We start from the raw sequence: 18,437 nt of genomic DNA on the forward strand, positions 1-18,437 counted from the left end.
CTGTTTCTGCCGTCCTGAATGGATGATATAAAAATAAAGATGTATTGGAAGCAGAAGTTTTCCAAGCCTTTCTGCTCCCGGAGAGAAGCAGACACAGCTTTCTATATTTCCTAACACAAACACATTCAAATTAGTTTGGAAGGGAGGGAAAAAAAAAAGAGAAAATCTCTGTATTTAAAAGAAAAATGAGAAAGACTGCTTAAAGCCTATCATGGTGGCCACCTAGACATACCCATATAAAAATTCCTCCAACTATGCTCCCATTTCTTTTTGCTTCTCCAAGCATGCTTTCCCTTTTACCCCGTTTTTGGCACTAACATATTTTTGGAGCTATAATTTGAAAAATAAATGTGTGTATAAACACATACACACAGAGAGACACTGAAATACATACTTGTATAATGTGGGTTCAAGGCCTGGGCCTACCCCTACTAGCTGACCAAGTAATTCAATTTCTCAGAGAAGAAAACATCTTCATCCATACCATGCACGGCCTGTATTATCGAATATCAGCTCAAGCTCTAACTTCTGCAGGCGTTAAGGAGAACTAACTCCCTTTTCTTGGAACAGGAAGGAAGCATTTCTACATACTTTATATTTCAATCAGCTCATCTTCCCTTTTGAAGTTCTACAGTACCTTCTCAATATGATGTATATTTTTAAACAATTGTCTCTCCAACTAAACTGTAAATTCCTGGAGAGCAGGAGCCATTTCAAATACAGCTCCTAAATCCCTGAGGGTACCTAGGAAAGTGTTCAGAAAATTCCCAGGAACTGACCCTCACTTTGTTTTGACATGTAACCAATGATAAGATTCTCTAGTCTCCGTAATTTATTCTCTATCTTGTTGATCCTTCCTTTTGTTTTAAAAGGATTCATGGGAGGAAACCCAAAAGAGAGGGGACATATGTAAACATATAGCCGATTCACTTTGCTATACAGCAGAAACTAACAACAATGCAAAGCAACTATACTCCAAGAAAAATAAAATTTTTAAAATGCTTCCAATTAAAAAATTAAAAAGCATTCACAATTTGGTGTTTTAGTAATCATTCTTTTTATTTCAAATATAATTAGTTTATAAAGTTTAAACTTACAATGCACCTTGCATGAAAGCAAGGTGCATTCACTCTACTGAACAGTTTATCCACTCAAATCTTAAAGATATCTCTCCATCTACATTGCAGTTACTCATATATCACCTTCTTTGCATGTTTCTCACTATATACAAGCTAAGTACTACTCATTAATAACTCTAAGCTATGTATAACTTTGGGTCCAAAATCTTTAGAAAAATCAATTACTCAAATTAGTGTGATTCATTGTTTCAATAATGAAATAATAAATTGACACTGAAATGGAGAAAGCTTTCTTCCCCAAAATTAACTTTCCATAATCCATCTGAATGACTGATAACTGCAACAAAATGCTCTTAGAAATACACTAAAATTTGAATACAGTAATTTTGACTAATTTCAATTCAACAAAAAGAGACCATTCCAACAATTTCTTCTCTGCTGCCCTCAGAAAATCTTCCAAGGCTTCACCATGCAAACAAAATTAAAAACAAACAGAAACATATTATCCTACCAAAAAAAAAGCTTGAAAACAATTATTAAAAGAAAAGGCTTTACATGCTAATTACCTGCTAGTAACTAGTTACATGCTAGTTACTAGAAATATTTTGTTTCTAAACATCAAAAACTTTAAGCTCCACAAAGAGCAAACAAAATTACTTATATAGATAGAAGAAATTGAGTTCTGGAAAACTAGGGTAGTATCTCATTCAAACTACAAATGTCAAAAACAAATACATTCACACTATACACTATATGGGCTTCCCTTGTAGCTCAGTTGGTAAAGAATCTGCCTGCAGTGCAGGAGACCCGGGTTCGATCCCTGGGTTAGAAGATCCCCTGGAGAAGGAAATGGCAACCCACTCCAGTATCCTTGGACAGTATCCAGTATCCAGTACCTCAAGGACAGAGAAGCCTGGTGGGTTGCAGTCCATGCAGTCACAAAGAGTCGGGCATGACTGAGCGACTAACACTTAACACTATACACGTATACAATGACTATACATTTAAGAATCACAACATTTAATTAAAAAGTTAAATAACTGAAATTAATTTTATTTCTAAACATTTTTTTAAACTATTTTAAACCTGCTAAATATTTCAATGCTTACCTTTTAGGCATAAAAATGATCATAATCTATAATCATAAGTATTTAATGAACCAAGATTATACACTAGGCAGAAGATAACTGTAAAGATCTGGTTTACTACCTTGAAAAAGCTACATCTTATTCAAATAGAATACAACATGCTTTGTTCCTTCAGTTCATGTTTTTGTTAATTTTTCAGTCACTTTGTTTTATCTGTTTCTTTTTAATGATTAAGTAAAACTTAGAGAAGGCATGCAATCTCACTGTGAGAACACTACAATGTCCTGGGTAATTTTAACCAAAGGATAAAGTTTTTAAAGGTTATATACTTTCACTTTTGGAATCACTATATTGTTGCTTTAGAGTTTATCACTAAGGATCAGAGAAGGAAGGGGAGATAGGAGAGTATATTTTCTACATTTCTCTACATGTAGCCTTAGGAAACAACATTTGATATCTGTCCCTGCTTCTATATAAAAAAGAAAAACAAAAATATGTTGATTCCAAAAGTCTCCCATTATCACAGTAAGCTTTCTAAATATTTCTATTAAAAATTATATAAATATATTCTATAAATACTTGATATATTTAAAACCAAGAAACAGGAATTCCAAAATTTCTACCAAATTAATTTAAATCAAGTTATTTGATTTATCATAATATGGCAAAATTCCACATACAGATCATTCCTGCTGAACCACGATTTTAAGATCAGTCCTAATAAAATCAAAGGCATGAATACACAAGTAACATAAATATTTCTGTATGTTTATATGTATACACATATAGATATATAGAGAGCATAAAGTCTACATCCATCCCAATCTTCTACGACATTATTACCACAATATCATAGAGAAGAGTTTTATAAAACCTTGAAACGTGGCAAAATTAAATTACATTCAATTTAGTTTTCCCATAAAGTATACTTTATTGCAAGTATGCAATTGGTAACCCTTCAGAGACAAAATGTTAGATTAACTGTTATATCTCTCCTGAAAGCATTCTGGATAAATACCAACAACAGCTTAAGAATGGCAGACTAGAAAGTTACTTCCCAAACCATTAGATCCCTTTATATCAATCCCTGTCCAATATTTGCATTCTTAGACCAAAAACTAAGGTTTCCTTATCTTGAGGTCTAACTCACTTGTTGCAATTTTCTTAAATCTGGTTCCATTTTTCCTAGGTTCAAAAGAGTACAGAAACCATTCACTCTTTCCTTACCCTCTACTTAGGAATGGAGCAGAGAGAATGGCCATGATGAACTGCATGTATATATGACTTACACAAGCTGAACAAAGGAAAGCAAAAAGAACAGTAACTGAAAGAACACTATCCCTGAGTTCTAGTCCTACTCTACCACTAATTTGTTGCATGACTTCAAATCATATTGCTTCTCTAAATCTTACCTATTACAATATTACTTCGGCAAAATACCAAGTATGCCTCTAGAGATATTCAAGGGTCGACAATATCAGATCCAGAAGAATGTGCTTACAAGTTCCTAACTGTACTTGCTTCTCTCCTATTATTTTTTAATGTGTCTCTATTTTCATTCAACTAAGTTTTTTAAAATTCCTATTTAGAATTACTTTTTAGGTACTGAACACCTACTCGATCAATTAGACTATTTCTACCTAATCTGAAGGATCAGAAGTATTTACCTCCATTTCCTTGAGTCTCTGGTAGCTACTCATAGAGATTTAGAACATGTCTGATCAAGAGATCAGGAAACAAGAGTTTCCTCTCCTTTATCTGACTTTCTAAACAACCTATAGTCTTCCAGAACATTACTAGATCTTTCACAAGCTTAAAACAAACAAAATAATTTCTTCTTACTGTTCTTACTTCTTTTTTTAGAAATTAAAAGTACTTAACATATTATAATGCTTCAGTTATTAGTATTATTGCTTTTTGACAGGACTTGAACAGTGATTTCTTAACAACATACTTCATATATAATACTAACATGCTTTGAGGGAGATATCTGTCCCCAAATGTGAATAATATACTTTTCCTCACATACCCTATGATGATTAATAACACTTAAACCAATATTTTATTAAAATAAAAACACCTAAGGAAATGAAAACTGCACTTTTATAGACTTCCTAGGAGGTTCTAAAACTAGCCATAATGTCAACCACATTAAAAATATGCAACCTTTCTTCATATAAATATGAATGACAAAACAATAAAATCAGCTATTATTACTAAGTAAATATAAAAGTATATACCATATATACCTACCTAGCAACAGAATACATAAAGAGAAAATCATTATCTGGTGAGCCTGGAGTCTTGCTATAATCTCTATATTTCTTCTGAGTGGTATTTTTTATATCTTTCATTACAGATTCCATTTCTTTACTTAAGTTGGTTTCTGACTGTAAAACAAAAACACAAACATATATAAAAAGTTTATGTATGTTCATTTTCTCTAATAATAGTCTAACACTATAGTGTTTATCATTTAAGCACACTATGAAATTAAGGTTTAAAAATCAAAACAGATATACATTAGCTATCAGCTAAAAATAAATTTAGTATACCAAAATAAAATAGATCAAGAAATATTTTCTCTTATCTTAGAGACATTTTATCCTAATTTTATATTGTTATCCAACCACAGAACAGAAAGCAAAGAACTAAAGACTCTCAATGAAAGTGAAAGAGGAAAGTGAAAAAGTTGGCTTAAAGCTCAACATCCAGAAAACTAAGATCATGGCATCAGGAAACATCACTTCATGGCAAACAGATGGGGAAACAGTGGAAACAGTGACTGACTTTATTTTTTTGGGCTCCAAAATCACTGCAGATGGTGACTGCAGCCATGAAATTAAAAGATGCTTACTCCTTGAGAGAAAAGTTATGACCAACCTAGACAGCTTATTAAAAAGCAGAGACATTACTTTGCCAACAAAAGTCCATCTAGTCAAACCTATGGTTTTTCCAGTAGTCATGTATGGATGTGAGAGTTGGACTATAAAAAAAGCTGAGTGCCAAAGAATTGATGCTTTTGAACTGTGGTGTTGGAGAAGACTCTTGAGAGTCCCTTGGACTGCAAGGAGATTCAACCAGCACATCCTAAAGGAAATCAGTCCTGAATATTCATTGGAAGGACTGATGCTGAAACTCCAATCCTTTGGCCACCTGATGCAACGAACTGATTCATTTGAAAAGACCCTGATGCTGGGAAAGATTGAAGGTGGGAGGAGAAGGGGACGACAGAGGATGAGATGGTTGGATGGCATCACCGACTCAATGGACATGAGTTTGAGTAAGCTCTGGGAGTTGGTGAAGGACAGGAGGCCTGGAGTGCTGCAGTCCATGGGGTTGCAAAGAGTCGGACACAACTGAGTGACTGAACTGAACTGAACCATAGAACAGTTTCCATGCTTATAAAAAATCTTTCATTTAAGCACATTTTTTTCAGGACTAACACTAATGTCCCTTACTTTAAGCATATTTTAAACACATAAAAATTTGGATTTACAAAAGAAAAAAGAAAAAACCACACAGACACAAATCTTAAGTCTTCAATTGAGAAAAGGAGATGGATCTTTCTGAGTAGCTTTGAAATATGAATTTGTTTAATAAGTCAGATATTCATAGGTTTCACAAATTTACTGCATTTACTGTGCATAGCTCTCACTTCTCTCAGGTATCACAACATAGATCTGTGATAAAAGTGAAATATTTGAGAATTTAAATCAAAAAAGTAAAGCCTACTGGAAGAGATAAAAGATGGGTTCACTCATACCAAATTTCACAGTAAAACAGACTGACTTATGGGAGATGCTTCAATCATATACACAATATTTGACCTCTCTAATACACAAGTGTGTGTGTAAATCTATACTTACACACAAAGTGTGTGTGTGTGTATAAATATATCACCTTAATTCTAATATACCTAATCGGCTTATTTTTAAAAGATTAGATTGTGCTTTACATTGCAAGATATATATAAGGTTTAACTTCATTTTTAAATATTTCAACATAACCATATATAAGCTTATAGAATTTCATGATCTGGAAGGCATATACTAAAATTATAACTAAACTGATATTAAGGAAAAGTATAGCCTTTAGCAATAATTTGTTCTGCTGCTCTCATTTTTGTTTTTAATAACCACCAACGGAAAAGAAAAACCTCTAAAAGCAATTTCTACTAAATGTATAAAGGTCCAGAGTAACTTAGAAACGGAACAGAAATTAAAGCTGAAAAGCAGAGCTAAGTTAAGCAGGATATTTCTGCCTTACACTGATGCTTACTGGGAAAGCTCCCGGACGTCCTTGCAGCTCCTCCACTTCCTTTATGAGATCCTGTATGCTTTTGTTACTAGGACGCTGCCAAAGGTTGTTTTCAACATTGCTTCCAGGATAACAAGGAAGAACACTGTTAGCAAACTGCCTACAGAGAGGACACGTGAATTCTCCTTTGTCCACTGAGAAGCCCTGAAGAACCTGGTCATTCTAAAAGATGAAACAAACATACAGTTATATGATGAATACTTTTACAGAAAACAAAATCAACATCTCTACATTTTAGAGTAAATAAATAAACCATACAAAAAAGATCTCTACTGCATGTCATAAAAACTAAGTCACTTAACTTGAGCTTATCAAATCACTTCTTAAAATCACAGCAATCATGCAACACTTGCCATCACCAACGAACTGCTTAAGTATCCTACTTTTCTCTCAGGAGGAAACAGTCAAAAAATGATGTAATCAATGTGAAACGTGAATTTAAGATAAAGAATAACTCAAAAGCGGGTCACATTAAAGTGAATCACCTTCCACTCACACCATGCCCTGTTTTCATCATCTATAAGTGACTATTAGAAAGATTATCCCAGTGCTCAAGCCACTGGAAGCAGAACGGACAAGCTTTTGAGAGTATTTAAGTCTAAAAATACCAGGCTGGATGAAGCACAAGCTGGAATCAAGGCTGCCAGGAGAAATATCAATAACCTCAGATATGCAGATGATACCACCCTTATGGCAGAAAGTGAAGAGCTAAAGAGCCTCTTGATGAAAGTGAAAGAGGAGAGTGAAAAAGTTGGCTTAAAGCTTAACATTCAGAAAACTAAGATCATGGCATCTGGTCACATCACTTCATGGCAAATAGATGGGGAAACAATGGAAACAGTGACAGACTTTATTTTTTGGACTCCAAAATCACTGCAGATGGTGACTGCAGCCATGAAATTAAAAGATGCTTACTCCTTGAGAGAAAAGCTATGACCAACCTAGACAGCTTATTAAAAAGCAGAGATATTACTTTGCCATCTAGTCAAACCTATTTTTTCCCAGTAGTCATGTATGGAAGTGAGAGTTGGACCATAAGGAAGACTAAGTGCCGAAGAATTGATGCTTTTGAACTGTGGTGTTGAAGAAGACTCTTGAGAGTCCCTTGAACTGCAAGGAGATTCAACCAGCACATCCTAAAGGAAATCAGTCCTGAATATTCATTGGAAGGACTAATGCTAAAGCTGAAGCTCCAGTACTTGGGCCACCTGATGCAAAGAACTGACTCATTTGAAAAGACCCTGAAGCTGGGAAAGATTGAAGGTGGGAGGAGAAGGGGACGACAGAGGGTGAGATGGTTGGATGGCATCACCGACTTGATAGACATGAGCTTGAGCAGGCTTCACGAGTTGGTGATGGACAGGGAAGCCAGGTGTGCTGCAGTCCACGGGGTTTCAAAGAGTCGGATATGACTGAGCGACTGAACTGACTGAAGTCTAAAAAAAAAATGTGATATATCTTCTAATGTGTCTAACAGTTGAACAAAACTGACTGGACCTGATGCATTAGGTTTATTTAGGTTTAACAGGTAGGAAAAAGATTTAGTTAGCATACTCAGAAAAGTGATAAGGAGGGGAATTAATTCAGCATCCCTTCAGATGTTTCTGATAGGAGGGGGAAGAAAAACTAGTTGAAACAAGGATACATAATGCAAATATGCCCAGGAGGAAACTCTTGCTCATGAGAGATTACAACATATGCTAGCCAACCAGAATGAAGGAAGTAATCGAGGCTGCTACATTTGTTCCCTTCTCTTGCCTGACACGACCCATATCTGTTCTGTTCTTTTAGGCCATTGCTATCGTGTAGTTCTAACCACTATCTTACTCTTTTCCCCAGTAGTCTCTCTTGTTTTGCCACTAACCTAATGATCTAATCTCAAAATGTTTTTAATGTACTAAAAAAATACATGAATGCTAAAATATAAACATTATTACTAACAAGACGAAAATAATGAGAAAAATGGACACAAAAAAGAAAAAAATGAATTTATTTGCCCACGGTTACAAAGATATTTGGGCTTCCCTGGTAGCTCAGCTGGTAAAAGAATCCGCCTGCAATGCAGGAAACCCCAGTTTGATTCCTGGGTTGGGAAGAACACCTGGAGAAGGGATAGGCTACCCACTCTAGTATTCTGGCCTGGAGAATCCGCGACTGTATAGTCCATGCGGTCGCAATGAGGTGGACACAACTGAAAGACTTTCACAAAGATAGTTAATTACAATGTCCAAATGAACTTAAGCTTCCCAACTCTTTAACTTATTATTCATTTCACTGTATCTTGGATCTCAAATACTTTGGCCAAAGAACTGAATTCTACCTTTTTTACTTTGTGACATTCATTTCTTCAAGACCTTAAACATCTTAAATCCAGTTCTAGAAGCACACACTAAACTCCTGTCATGTGTCAAATGCCGTGCCACGTTACTGCAGAAAGAGTTAAGAGAGATCTTCATTTAAGGTACTGACAATTTAAAAGCAAATAGAAACAACAGTGTGATAAATCAAACAAACAAGGCTTCCCAGAGGAGGAGACTTGTGAAGTAAGTTTTAAAGATATACAAGAAGAGTTACTAAAAGGCTTGGAACAAGAGTACTAGTAATTGAAGGACATTCTTTGATAAGCTTCTCTGTAGCTAAAATTTTTAAAACTGCTAGGTCTTCATCCTAGTCTTGACTGAAACTAGGTTCCTTCCTAAAGCACCCCCAGCAGCCCTCTCAAAAAGGCAGTGCTCATGTTCTCACATCCCTCAAACATCAGTATCCTTCTCACCTCCAATGCTGGCTCAAGTTCAATATTCTTGCATTCCCTGTGCGGCTCAGGTCATTTAAAGAGATCACCCCTTTTCCTTCCTTTTTACTGTCATTCACTGCCCTTAATATCCGAAGACTTCAGTAACTAGATTCGTGTTCTTCATTACTCCAACTTTTGCCATCCTCTTATACAATTCCAATGTGCATGTAGACAACAATCTTACATAGTTACACGACCTCATCAGCTACCTGATGTCAGCAACTCCAATGGCTCTGACCTCTACTCTATCCTAGCACCTGTTACCATGACACACCCTTATCTTGTAAGGACAAAGAACTGTCCATATTACAAAATATTAAATTCAAACACCTTACATTTTGACTGTCAACTCCTATCTCTTTTAGCCCCTCCCTTTTCCCTCAGTTTATATGGCCTTTCCTATCCTAACACACACCATGATCTATCATTTTAAAAATTCTCAAGTTAGGAAGAAACAGACTCTGATGAGGGGAAAGGCATCTTGGGATTTAGGCACAGTCTGGGATAGAGGAAGCAAGGGTTTGGAATAGTTGCTAAAGAGACTAGGAGAGGGAACTGATCAAAGACAGGCAAATGAATTGATAAGTAATATCCACAGTCCATGACCCCAAATGAGCCTCTATTTTAAGAAATCACAGATGTGTGCTAGTGCTTAGTTTTACAATTTTTCTAACAGTGCCAGCTTCCTGGGTATGAAGTCAAAGGAGGTGGATTAAATGACTAGTATTAAGAGCACAATGCAAATAGTACAAGAAAATGAGGTGAGGAAAATGCTAGTGTACTAGGCAAACCAAGGAGCGAAAAGAATAGATGCCTTCAAATTGTGATACTGGAGAAGACTCTTGCGAGTCCCTTGGACTGGAAAGAGATCAAACCAAGTCAATCCTAAAGCAAGTCAACTCTGAATATTCATTGGAAGGACTGATGCTGAAGCTGAAGCTCCAGTATTTTGGCCACCTGATGTGAGGAGATCCCCTCACTGGAAAAGACCCTGATGCTGGGAAAGACTGAAAGTATAAGGAGAAGAGAGCAGCAGAGGATGAGGTGGTTAGATAGTATCACCAACTCAGTGGACATGAATCTGAGCAAACTCCAGGAGGTGGTGCAGGACAGGGAAGGACTGGGCAGGCTGCAGTCCATGGGGTCACAAAGAGTTGGACACAGCTTAGCAGCTGAACAACAAAGGACTAGAGATGTTGAGGTCAGAAGCAAAACACACTAATAAGAGTAAAGATAGAGACTTTGACAAGTGCTCTACCATAATGGTATGGTAGGATATTAAAGCTTACTACTTTAGTGCTAAAGTAGCAAAATCTAAAATTACAGTCACGGAAGTCAGTTGCCAATGTGAAGTAAAAAAATGAAATCCCTAAAGTTGAAGAGGTCAAGGAACTGTGAAGCTGAATAATTCAAATGGCAATCATAATCACCCAAGATGAATTAGGATGTATTAGCTGTAAAAAATATTTAATACCTTGAAAGACACAAACATCTTTATTTAACATGTTTCAATCAACTTACCCGTAATGATTCCATGTAAGATTTATGGCAATCGATATGTAATGTGTGGCCACAGGTTTGTACATAAACACCTCCTTCCCAGCCAATTGATACTGCCAAGAGACAAGAACTCTTAAAAAAAAAAAAAAAAAAGGACAAAATATAATTAATTTTAAAGAAGCAGAAACATACCTAAACAAATCTACATAAACCTCTCAATCATTTCATATTGTTATACTAACGTGGGCTTTGTATTTCTGTGATATAAAGGAACACCTGACTTGACTTGACAATCCTGAGGCAATATCTTTAAATCTGGAAGACAGTTTTAGCTTCCAAGTAATTATACTTGTAATAAAAGAGAAAAATTGTGAATCAACCTTTCTCTACCTCATAAAATATAATAAAATATACTGCTACTGATTATTTCACCTGTTCTACATGGTACTGGATTTCTCTGTGACATCTAACCTTAACATCTGCCTTCTTCAAATGCGTACTTCCCTCTTGTTTCCTTAATGCCACTCTCTTTTGGTTTCTCTCCTGTCTCTTTAACCATTTGGTTTAAGCCTCCTTTTAAGACTTTTCTTTCCTTCGTCTGCCCCTTCAATATTTATTTATTTTTTTTTCCTTCAATATTTAAATTCCTCAAGGTTCAATTACTAATGCTTTTCTCTTATTAAAACTATTCTCCCTGAGTGAACTTAATCAGTATATTCAACTATTCCCCAAGTTGGGTCTCTTGCCTGCATGCCAGATACAAGTACTCAGTTGGCAACCAGAAATCTTCAATTTGAGGTCCCTCAGATAAAATAAAACCAATGTGTCAAAAATGTTCATTTTCTCTATGAATCTTTCTCTTCCTCTTGGCTTAAAAACTCTACATCTGTTTAGTCACCAAATCAGAAAGCTAAAAGTTATTCACATCACACCCTTTCCTTCACACCACAGAATTAATTCCCAAACTATATGAAATCTATCTCCTATATAATTCATGATTTTGGCCTCTCCCTCTTTATTCCCACTGTAACAGTCAAGCCTGTGTGACCCGTTGTGGGGGAAAGAGTTCTTAAATAAATTTTCTTAACTGGTCTCCATGATGCATCCTGCACACATCTTTCTAAAGTACAAATCTGCTCATGAGAATTAAAAAAGTGCCTAAACATTTATATGGGTCTTATATAACAAACAATACAAAAAGGAACCCAGATTATATAAGCAAACTACATACTCTTTGGAAATGCATTTTGAAAGTTAATTGCTTTCATCTTCTCTTTCTCTTTAAACTTCTTCTCTGTTAATTCCTTCCCTTCAACCTAATAAACAGTCTAGACTTTTCCTCCTAAAAATACGTTTCTTTAAATTTTTATTTGGCCTCTGCCAAACAGCATTTCAGCCTGATCTTGAGTTTACCCTCTAGTCAAAGTGAAAGTCATTCAGTCATGTCCAACTCTGCGACCCCATGGACTGTAGACTGCCAGGCTCCTCTGTCCATGGAATTCTTCAGGCCAGAATACTAGAGTAGGTAGCCATTCCCTTTTCCAGGGGATTTTCCTGACCCAAGGACTGCAGGTTGATTTTTTACCATCTGAGCCACCAGGGAAGCCCTCTAGAGTCTATAGCAAATAGATGGCCAAGTCAGGGCAACATTAGGTATGAGGTCTAACATGAGCGACAGCACACAATGAAAAATTTGAGAGCCATCAAAACAGAGCAAACTATTAAATTTTACTTTTATGTTGGAAAATAGCCTATTAGATGATCAAACCATCTTTAAATAACAGTAAACAAAATTCTAATATTAAATCAAGACTCTTCATGAGCATCTGAAAGTTAAAAGCACTACACAGTATAAAATGCCTTTCTAGCTGATTCGAAGATGTGCAACAGCACAAATCAAATTCTCACAGCAGGTGAGCTGGTTTCTACTGCTACACATCAGAAAAACAACAGGAGACCTGCTCATCTCTGTTTTATGTTTTGGAGCCACTTTAAGTAGAAGCAGATTTGGGTATTAGATCATTTTAGAATGATTGGTAGGCAGATAATAAAGAAGCTATTCTCTTTGACAATGTACTATAAAATGTAATTAATATTTCCTTTTAATACATAAGCCATTAGTTTTAAAAATGAAAATAGTATGTCATTTGTCTATATAACTGTTAGATGTCTTTTTTTAATTTGCTAGAGTCAAAAAAAGCAAGAGATCATTTACTGAGACCTACATTTCAGAAAGACCTACATTCAACAATGTGCCCATTTCTGTACTGTTTAACACTGAACCTTCACCTCAATATTTATTAAAACTTTATGCAGTAAGCAGTCTTATTTCTTTTAATAAAAAGGGACAGAAAGCTGACCAAGAGCTCTCAGTTAAAAATGGTAAAGCCCAAGTTCAACCCAGATCTGACTCCAAAGCTCAGGTTCCATCCTTCCCTATTTAGATATGAGTGTCATGGCTCTCATATGTAACACTTACAATTTCACTAGTAAACACACTATCTTATATGACTGAAATTCTACAGGTAAACTTTATAAAAACCATGCATTTGATATGAAGAGAGCAGAATTTATGCAATTTAATTCTATAATCAGTAACAGTGTCTACTGATAACAACTCTTCTGCTCTACGTGGTCTGGCTACAAAACCAAAATCCAGTAAGCATCCACAATACCCAAGCATGTGTCAGATGCCCTGGAGAAGGGAATGGCAACCCACTCCAGCTATTCCTGCCTGGAGAATTCCATGGACAGAGGAGCTTGGCGGGCTACACAGTCCATGGGGTCACAAAGAGTTGGACACGACTGAGAGACTTCCATACCTTCACACCTGTTGTTGTTTAGTCACTAAATCACATATGATTCTCTTGCGACCCCATGGACTGTAGCCCTCCAGGCTCCTCTGTCTATGGGATTTCCCAGGCAAGAATACTGGAGTGGGTTGCCATTTCATTTTCCACGGGATCTTTCTGACCCAGGGATCAAACCCACCTCTCCTGCATTGACAGGATTCTTTATCACTGAACCACCTGGGAAGCCCTGAAGGGACTATAAAGCCAATAGAATAAATAACCCTAAACCTCCAGAGGTCCAGGGAGCACACTATTTATAAGTAAAATAGCCATTATGAAGTACACAAAAGTACTTATGTAGAAGTAAAACCTCACAGTAACTCACAAAAACAGAACAGATTCAGTCCAGTTCAAGGATCAATTCAGAACTTTTTTTAAAAAAGAAGTTTTTTGTTTTCTTACTTAGCTATGAATAGAAATGAATAGCTATTCTGACTGCAAGAAGAGATATGCTACTTTTTCCCTCCTTTATTAGATCTCCCCTTCCCTCAAATTATTATGTCCTTAGGTCTGAGTTATATATTGACTGACTAAGTTATTTTTATTTTCCATTTGGCCTTAGGATTCATCTTTACTCATTTACTCTAAAGTGATTCAAAATGCTGACATTAAAACCAGGATTACATCAGGAAAAAAAAAAAAAACTAAATAAAGTTGGCAGTAAATTTCTGCAAAAGTAGAATTCAGCACAATTTTCTCCAAAATGAAGATATTAATTGGTCTCCAATTAGTAAAGCTATATACATATATACACATGCTGCAGAAAACCTGAAGAAACAATAAAGAAAAAGAGTGAAAATGTGTCTGCGTATACACATATGTATGCATGTATATATACAAACATAAAGACTTCTTATTTTCAAATAATGATTTCATTTTAAAGCCTCTGAAAATATATGGAAGCATTATCCTCATTACCTAACCCAAACTGCTTAATAAGGCCTAACGAGCCCTCCTAAAGAGGTAACTTGAAAATAAAAAATACCACTTTACATTTATACTGACCTTTATAACATGTAAAATGATCTTTTGGGTTACTGCATGAAAGACCATTATGAGCCCTATTTTACAGGTAAGGTAACTGAGACTTAGAGTGTTTGGTCAAGCTCACATTGCTAAGAAATGGCAGAATCAGAAGGAAACCCCAGTTTACCTCATCTGAAACTCTTTCTACTCTACACAATACCTCCCTATCTAGAGTTACCATCTCCTCCAGAATCCAGTGGAATCATCCTTAATCCAGACTATTGAACCACACTCTGATTCTTATCACATTAGATCAGTGTATATATTAGATCAGTATATATATTCTATATAAGTATTCTGTCTGCCATATATCCTACTAGCTGCTTCCATTTAATTTAGTACATTATGTACATTTAGAAATCATATTTAGAAATCTACTAATATACATTTATATATACGTATATATATAACTAAAAATAATGCTTCATTTTATATTTTAAGCATTTTAAGTTATTAACAGATGTTACTTAACTCAAAATACAGCAGAGTCAAACAACAACAGGTGAAAGGAATCCCCATTTGATAACCCCTCAGGAAATTTAAAAAACAGTATCAAAATTTTACAAAGAAGTTAACAATGTTGCTGCTACTAAATCAACTGAGTCGATCTAAGACTTATGAATACCTGAGAGCTAGAGCCACAAAGTACAAAGAGTCAGGGAAAAATCTACCAAGTTCACAACAAGAAATCGTGGAAGCCATGATAAATCTGCCCCTACTTTACATATCAAAAGCATTATGAAACTTTATTGTGTATCTTTAAATGAAAAAGACAGAAGCAAAAATCTTCATAAAACGTTAAGTGCCACATCTAAAAGTTTTTATAAAGTATATAAGATAATATATAAAAGTATATAAAATGATAATATAAACTTATCATTCCACTGAATTGAATTTGTATATCTTATAATAAACATTTAGAACAAAGGCATAATATTTGAAACCTGAAATTTTTATGTGTTAACTGACTTCTATTTATTACTATCCACATACTAATTTTTTTCTAATAAACTTCCAAATTCCAAGTCAGAAAGATACTTGGTTTGAAGAAAAATATAAAACTTTGGAGAGAAATATCCGTCAATTTTATAGACAAAAATACCATTTAATAAAAAGAATACTTACATCCTTGAAATAACGTTGTAATAATGAAAGCCTCACGTCATGAACTGCTGCACATGTATCCCAGGGGTATATTTGCTCCTCTTCAGAGATAGGCAGCTTTTTTGGCTCAACATTGTCACGGCACTGCCCCAAAACTATATTAACAACAAAGATAAGAGCCCATTAAAAAAACTAACATATGGACTTTATTCACCAAGAAAAGAGAAGTTATTTACCATAAGCTTCTTAATTTTTTCACTATTACAATATTTTTAAAGACTTTAAAAAAAGTGATATCTTAATTTTCTTCTACAGAGTAAATAAACTTTTAATATGTGAATGTTTATTTTTTAAAATAACATCAGGGTTGGCGAGAAGGGCAAAGTGAGGCGAGAAGGGCAAAGTGAGCCTGGAATTGTGTGGAATAAAGAGCAAAGAGGTATTCAAGCTCTGAGCGGAGACCTAAAGGAATTCTGACTAGTCAAATTCAAGAATAATGACAATAACAGATAACACGTTCACTGATTCAGGCAGGGAACATGAAGTAAAAGGGTATAATGTTAGACTCTCAAAGTATCATCCTACAGAAAACCAACCAAGTGATTAAACTTGGTTAACATCACCAATAATGGAACAATCACTATGAGTCTCTTGATGTGATGCAATGGAAAGGAACAGCATCATAATACTACCATTGCCAAAAATGTTTAACTTTAATAACAGGGAAAGCAAAAGTGAAAGTCACTCAGTCATGTCTGACTCTTTGCAACCCCGTGGACTATACTTGTCCATGGAATTCTCCAGGCCAGAGTACTGGAGTGGATGATAGCTGTTCCCTTCTCCAGGGGATCTCCCCAACCCAGGGATTGAACCCAGGTCTCCCACACTGTAGGCAGATTCTTTACCATTCAAGCCACCAGGGCAGCCCAATAACAGGGAAACAATCACATAAATCCGGAAAATGAGACAGTCTACAGAACAGACTTGAACTTTTCAAAATTTTTTTAAATGCCTGGAGAAGCTGTTTTGGATTAAAGGAGACTAACAAGAAATGACAACTAACTGCAACACATGATCTTTACTTGGCTCTTGGAACAAGAAAAATATATATCTGGTATACAAAATATTATTGGGAGACTCTGAACACAGAATATTTTATTTTATTCATATTAAATTTATTCAGTATGATTGGTACTAAGGTTGTATAAAAGAGTATCTTTATTCTTAGGTGATACATGCTAAAGTATTTAGGGATAAAAATGTCCAAGATGTCTACCTATGACAAGTGTGTATACGTCTGTGTATAGATAAGTATGGGAAAGAAAACATAAATATGGAAATATGCTAGCAATCATTGAGTATAGGTGAAGGGTTCTCAACTTTTCTGTAGATATAAAAGTTGGTTGAAATGAAAAGTTGGGAAAAGAGGTATTTTTATCATTGTAAAACACAGACCACATAAAAAGGAAGTGGGGGTACAAGCATACAGTGCCACACATTACTCTAAGACTCAATAAGTCATTCTTAGAGAAGGGAGTATCAGGCACAGAGCTGTGAGCCCCAAGTTCTGGGGAGATTTATAACAGCAGCAGCAGCAGGAAGAATAGACAAAAGCAAGTAGATGCTAGAAACTAAAATATAATTAGCCATGATGTATAGTCCTCTTAATAAACTGCCGAACTTGGTTAGCTAGGATTTTGTTAAGGACTTTTACATCTCTATTCATAAGTGATACTTGTCTATCATTTTCTTTTCTTTTGATGTCCTTATCTGGCTTTGGTATCAACATAGTGCTGACCTCAGAGAATGAGTTAAGAGGTGTTCCCTTCTCTCTTTTCACTTTTTTTTTTTCCTTTTGGACAAATCTAAGGAGGAACAGTCTTAATTCTTTAAATGGCAGAAGACTGAAATAGACATTTATTCAAAGACATGCAAATGGCCAACAGGCACATGAAAAGATGCTCAAGATCCCTAACTATTAGAGAAATGCAAATCAAAATTGCAGTGAGGTACCATCTCAAACCAGTCAGAATGGCCATCATTAAAAAGTCTACAAATAACAAATGCTGGAAAGGGTGTGGAGAAAAGGGAACTCTCCTACAAGGTTGGTGGTATAGTGCTATATATAGTTACTGGTATACTGCTATACATAGTATAGTTATACTGCTATAATCACTGTGGAAAACATTATGAAGGTCCTCAGAAAACTAAAAGTAGAATTACAATATGATCCAGCAATCCCATTCCTGGACATATATACAGACAAAACTATAATTCAAAAAGATACCATGCACCCCTATGTTCATAGTAGCAGTATTCACAATAGCCAAGATGCAGGAGCAACCTACATGTTCATCGACACATGAATGGATAATAAGATGTGGTACATATATACAAAGGAATACTACTCAGTCATAAAAAAGAACAAAATAATGCCATTTACAGCAACATGGATGCAATCAGAGATTATTATACTAAGTAAAGCACGTCAGAAAGACAAATACCATATGATATTACTTATATGTGGAATCTAAAATATGACACAAATGAACCTATCTATGAAAGAGAAACAGAACAGACTGGTGGCTGCCAAGGGAGAGAGAGATGAAGGAGGGCTGCAGTGGGAGGCTGGGGTTAGCAGATACGAGCTTTTATATATAGAATGGATAAACAA

At 35.4% G+C, this 18,437-nt stretch overlaps 1 protein-coding gene across 6 annotated transcripts in view; it reads right to left on the reverse strand.

Moving 5' to 3' along the window:
* UBR3 (ubiquitin protein ligase E3 component n-recognin 3) overlaps positions 1-18,437 on the reverse strand; it is a 201,601-nt gene that overhangs the window by 41,463 nt on the left and 141,701 nt on the right. For 4 of the 6 annotated variants that reach the window (XM_043894027.1, XM_043894023.1, XM_043894025.1 and 1 more), the window contains 4 exons: positions 15,785-15,918; positions 10,803-10,913; positions 6,437-6,649; positions 4,421-4,557 (listed from right to left, as the gene is read on the reverse strand). In XM_043894027.1, the coding sequence (XP_043749962.1) occupies positions 4,421-4,557; positions 6,437-6,649; positions 10,803-10,913; positions 15,785-15,918 (595 nt within the window). The remainder of the gene's footprint in view (positions 1-4,420; positions 4,558-6,436; positions 6,650-10,802; positions 10,914-15,784; positions 15,919-18,437) is intronic. The other 2 variants (XM_043894026.1, XM_043894024.1) reach the window with 1 other exon arrangement.

The sequence above is a fragment of the Cervus elaphus genome, chromosome 33 (genome assembly GCF_910594005.1).
Source record: "Cervus elaphus chromosome 33, mCerEla1.1, whole genome shotgun sequence".
NCBI classification, from domain to species: domain Eukaryota; kingdom Metazoa; phylum Chordata; class Mammalia; order Artiodactyla; family Cervidae; genus Cervus; species Cervus elaphus.